The 4,295-nt window shown below is 63.3% G+C and overlaps 1 protein-coding gene across 1 annotated transcript in view; it reads left to right on the forward strand.

Moving 5' to 3' along the window:
* The first annotated feature begins 312 nt into the window (after positions 1-312).
* The window catches only part of UNCX (UNC homeobox), a 4,257-nt gene continuing 274 nt past the window's right edge, over positions 313-4,295 (forward strand). The window contains exons 1-3 of the mRNA XM_068423857.1: positions 313-562; positions 1,650-1,825; positions 3,529-4,295. The exon at positions 3,529-4,295 is cut by the window's right edge and continues 274 nt beyond it. Of these exons, the coding sequence (XP_068279958.1) occupies positions 313-562; positions 1,650-1,825; positions 3,529-4,295 (1,193 nt within the window). The remainder of the gene's footprint in view (positions 563-1,649; positions 1,826-3,528) is intronic.

Genomic DNA, 4,295 nt, shown 5'->3' on the forward strand with positions numbered 1-4,295 from the left:
GTCTTGTTGTGACAGCTCTGATATTGTTTATTGAGGCTGGATGTCAGGTATAATTAGCAATCGATATGGAAAACGTTTGCTCCCCACACTGGCACGTCTCTGACGTCAGGACCGATTAACGTTTCTTATTGGTCCCAAATTCCCCCAGCCTGAGCTAATTATTGGGAGCCTGATGTTGATAAAGTTAAAGCGCCCGGGCGCCCTGCAGCATGAGCCCCTCGCCGCGCCGCCTCCTCCGGCAGCAGCACCCCCGGCCCCAGCCACCCCAGCACCCCCAGCCCCGCCGGCACCCCCCGCGCTAGAGCCGCCCCCATGATGGACAGCCGCATCCTGGAGCATCCCCATGCCCAGTTCGGGGGTATGGTGGGTTTCCCTTACCCGCTCGGGCACCACCACGTCTACGAGCTGGCCGGGCACCAGCTGCAGTCGGCGGCTGCCTCCGTCCCCTTCTCCATCGATGGATTACTGAGCGGCTCCTGCGCCGCCTCCGTGGTCAACCCGGCGCCGCTCATCCCCTCGGGCTGCGGGGTGAGCGGGGACAGCCAGCCCTTCAAGCTCGCAGGTAGGAGCGGCCCCGTGTACCCCCCCTCCACTCCTGCCCCGGCCGCCGCTCCCCGCCCGGAGCGTGTCAGCGCGGAGGGCGGAAAGCACCGCACATCCCCCTACCCCCGCATCCCCCCACCCTCGGATATTGGGGTGTCTGGAGAGGGGGGGCGGTGGCTGTGCTGCCCCCCCCGAGGGGGTGGACAGGACGAGGAGGGGGCCTCAGGCCCAGAGCCGGCAGCATCCCCCGTTCCCACCGGCGTCGGGCCACGCATGTGACCTGAACAATAGCGGGCCCGGCCCGGTGCCTTCCCCCAAAGTTCATCTCTGGGCTGGGGGCTCGGAGCATACAATTAAAAAAAAGAAAAAAAATGGGGCAAGGGAATCGCTGGGGTTTGGGGAATGCAGAGCGGTAGGTGTTTTGGGTTTTTTTTTGACGATTTAACGGAAAGATAGCGCTCTCCTTCCCTCCCCGCTGGCCTGTGGCACAGCTATTGTTCACCTATTAAAACACTCTGTCGGCCCAACATCCTTTTTATTAATGCTGGAACAGCCCCCCCTCTGCAGCTCAACTAAATAAAAATGATTGTTATAATTATTAATTTCCACACTTGGTGGAAAGCGTTAGGAGAGGTGCAGCTAGGGCTGTAAATCCCCAACGTGGAGATGGACGTACTCGGAGAGGCTTTGAGCACTCCAGCCCCACGCCCGCCCGTGCTGGGGGGTCTGCGAGAGGCCCGGGGGCCGCCCTGCCCTCGGGGCCCACGCAGGTGCCCCGGGGGGGGGCTGGGTAATAGAAAGGTGGGGGGCTTTTATTTTTTTAAATGAAATCTTTGGTGGCTGGAGCAAATATTGGAACTTCTCTCTCTCTCTGCCAGCTGGGTGCCTGTGGAGAGATTCCTTCAGGAATAAATGTGCTGTAAAGTACATTTTCGGAGGAGGCGAGGGCAGATCGGGTTCCTCCCCATTTTTAGCGCAGGTGTGTGTATAACCCCGCTCTCTTACCAACGCTGCCGAGCTCAAAAGTTAAAAGGCTCCTGTGAATGGCAGGGAGGGGGGGAGAAGGCCTGTCTTCCAGGGACCTGAGGGTATTTCTGCCTTTTCAGACTCGGGTGACCCGGACAAAGAAAGTCCTGGCTGTAAAAGAAGACGAACCCGCACCAATTTTACTGGCTGGCAGCTCGAGGAGCTGGAAAAGGCGTTTAATGAGAGTCATTACCCGGACGTGTTTATGCGAGAGGCTCTGGCTCTCAGGCTGGACTTGGTGGAGTCCAGAGTGCAGGTAAAAACCGTGTCCCCCCGTCCCCTGCCCCTCTCCCTGAGCTGAGCGATCCCTGGGGAGGCCTCGACAGCCCGGACCCGCATCCCCGCTCCCGGATGGGCCCTGCGCCCTCGGGTCCTCGGCCCGGCTCCTCCAGGCTCTGTCCTTTTGTTTCCCTGACTTCCACTGGTCCTTGCTGATTTATTTCCTTCTTATTATTCCATTTTATGTTTTTAATTTTGCAAACGAGCCCCGGAGAGTGGCATGCCAGCCTGGCTTCCCTAAACCTTTTTTCTTTTTTAATATATGTTTCCACTATAAACATTTTTCTTAAATGAGCCAAGGGCGAAAAATTAGCATGCAAATATGAGGCTTAATCACGGGCCAGAGTACGCTGGAGAATGTCAATAAAGCTCGTAGGCTCATCGAGAGCGTGCGGAACTCGTAAAACTTAATTTTAACGAACTGCTCGGGCCCTCGGCTGGACGGGATGGGGAGGGGACGGGACCATCTATTTGCTTCAACTGATCTTGAAAAAAATAAACCGGGAATTGAGTCGTGGGATGCGGGTACGGTGCGGGTTGGCTGCGGGATCTCCAGCTGCCGTTTTCTGCCGCGGTGGCTGCGAGCGGGCGGCGAGGCCGAGGCGGTGCCGCTGCTCCGCGTCCTGCCGGGCTGCTCCGGCCGGGAGCCCGCGGGGCGGCTGGGCTCGGTGCGAGGCGGCTTCGCGTGGGCTTCGTGTGCGGGGAATGCGTCCTTCAGCCCACCTCGGGCGGCGGGGACGTGCCCCCCGGGATGAGCTGACGCCGGTTGCCGCGGTTCCTCCATCAGCTTTGTCTCACGGTGTCTTTCCGAGCCTTTCCCTCCCCGCGCCGGCTCCGAGAGCATCCTCTCGGCCGCGCCCGGGGGCTCGGAGCCTGCGGGGCTCTCCCGGGGGCAGACGGGGCCTGACCGCGGGGAAGGAGCCGAGATCGGGTCACCGAAATCCCCGCGGTGCTCCCGAACGCAGCCGCTGACTCCGGCCGGGAACCGGTGCTGCCGCCAGCTCCCATGGGCCGAAGCTCCGCGGACGCGTGTGCTCGCGGGCTGCGCGGCCGCAGACGCCGGGGAAACGCTGGAGCGGAAAGGATTTAATTTACTACTTTTTTTTTTTTTTTTTTTTCCCCATAATCTATAACAAACCCAACCAAACTCCATTTTTGGGCTGATGCAACCCCTCTGCTCCGGCGCCCGGGACGGGCAGGAGGCCCAGGCCCCGCTCCGCCCGGGCGGGGCGATCCCCCCCCCCACCGCCCCTACCTTCCGCTCGTTCATTGTGCTGAGCTTTATTGCATTTTGCGTGCAGCTGCGGAGGGGATCGGGCCCGGCCCCGCAGGCCGGGGCTCCGGCTGGTGCTTCTGCACCCCTCGGCCGCGGGAAGAGTCGGGGCGGGGGGGCTGTGTTATCCCATCCCTGCGGAGCCGGTGCGAGCAGCGTGTGTGTGCGTGAGTGTGTACCCCCCCCCCTCTTTCTTTTTCCCCCCTGTTAAAGAAGCTTGGATATCTCTTCCCTCCCCCTCCCTTGCTCTCCGTCTCGCAGACGCCCAGTACTGTGGATGGGGGCTGCCGGCACCTCGAAGGGTGGACGGGGGAGGCCTGAGCTGCGCTTCTCCCCCGTCCTGCCCTGGCCACCGCGGGGGCTCTGGTGCACTGGGTGTTAACTGCTTCTCGTTGTTCGGTGTGTAGGTCTGGTTCCAAAACCGCCGGGCCAAATGGAGAAAGAAAGAGAATACGAAGAAGGGCCCGGGGCGGCCGGCTCACAACTCCCACCCCACGACGTGCAGCGGGGAGCCCATGGACCCCGAGGAGATCGCCCGCAAGGAGCTGGAGAAGATGGAGAAGAAGAAGCGCAAGCACGAGAAGAAGCTCCTCAAAAGCCAAAGCCGCCACCTGCACTCGCCCAGCGGCCTCTCCCTGCACAGCACCCCCAGCTCCGACAGCGACAGCGGCGGCGGGGGGGGCCTCTCGCCCGCCCCGCCCGAAGCCAAGCCCCGCGGGCAGCCCCCGCCGCCCCACCCGCCGCCCCCCGCCGCCGCCGCCCCCTCCGAGCCGCCCCCCGGCACCTGCGAGCAGACGGCAGAGCCCTTCTACCCCAGCCAAAGAAGCGGGAGCGGGCGGCTCCAGCGCCCGCCCGACAAGGACTGCGCGGCCGCCCCGTCGGGGGACGGCAGCGGGGGCGCGGGGGGGGGCCGAGGCGCCGGCAGCTTCCACAAGCTCAACCCCTTCAGCGTGGAGAGCCTCCTCTCCGACTCGCCCCCCCGCCGAAAAGCAGCCCCGGACTTCCCCAGCCTCCCCCCCTGCGCCCCCCGCACCCTCATCGGCAAAGGACACTTCTTGCTCTACCCCATCACCCAGCCCCTGGGCTTCCTCGTCCCGCAGACCGCCCTCAAGGCCAGCCCGGGCCCCGAGGCCGGTCAGCCCCCCCGGGACTCCCCGCTGCCCGCCGCCAACCC

This window comes from Nyctibius grandis, chromosome Z (assembly GCF_013368605.1).
Source record: "Nyctibius grandis isolate bNycGra1 chromosome Z, bNycGra1.pri, whole genome shotgun sequence".
In the NCBI taxonomy this organism is placed as follows: Eukaryota; Metazoa; Chordata; class Aves; order Nyctibiiformes; family Nyctibiidae; genus Nyctibius; species Nyctibius grandis.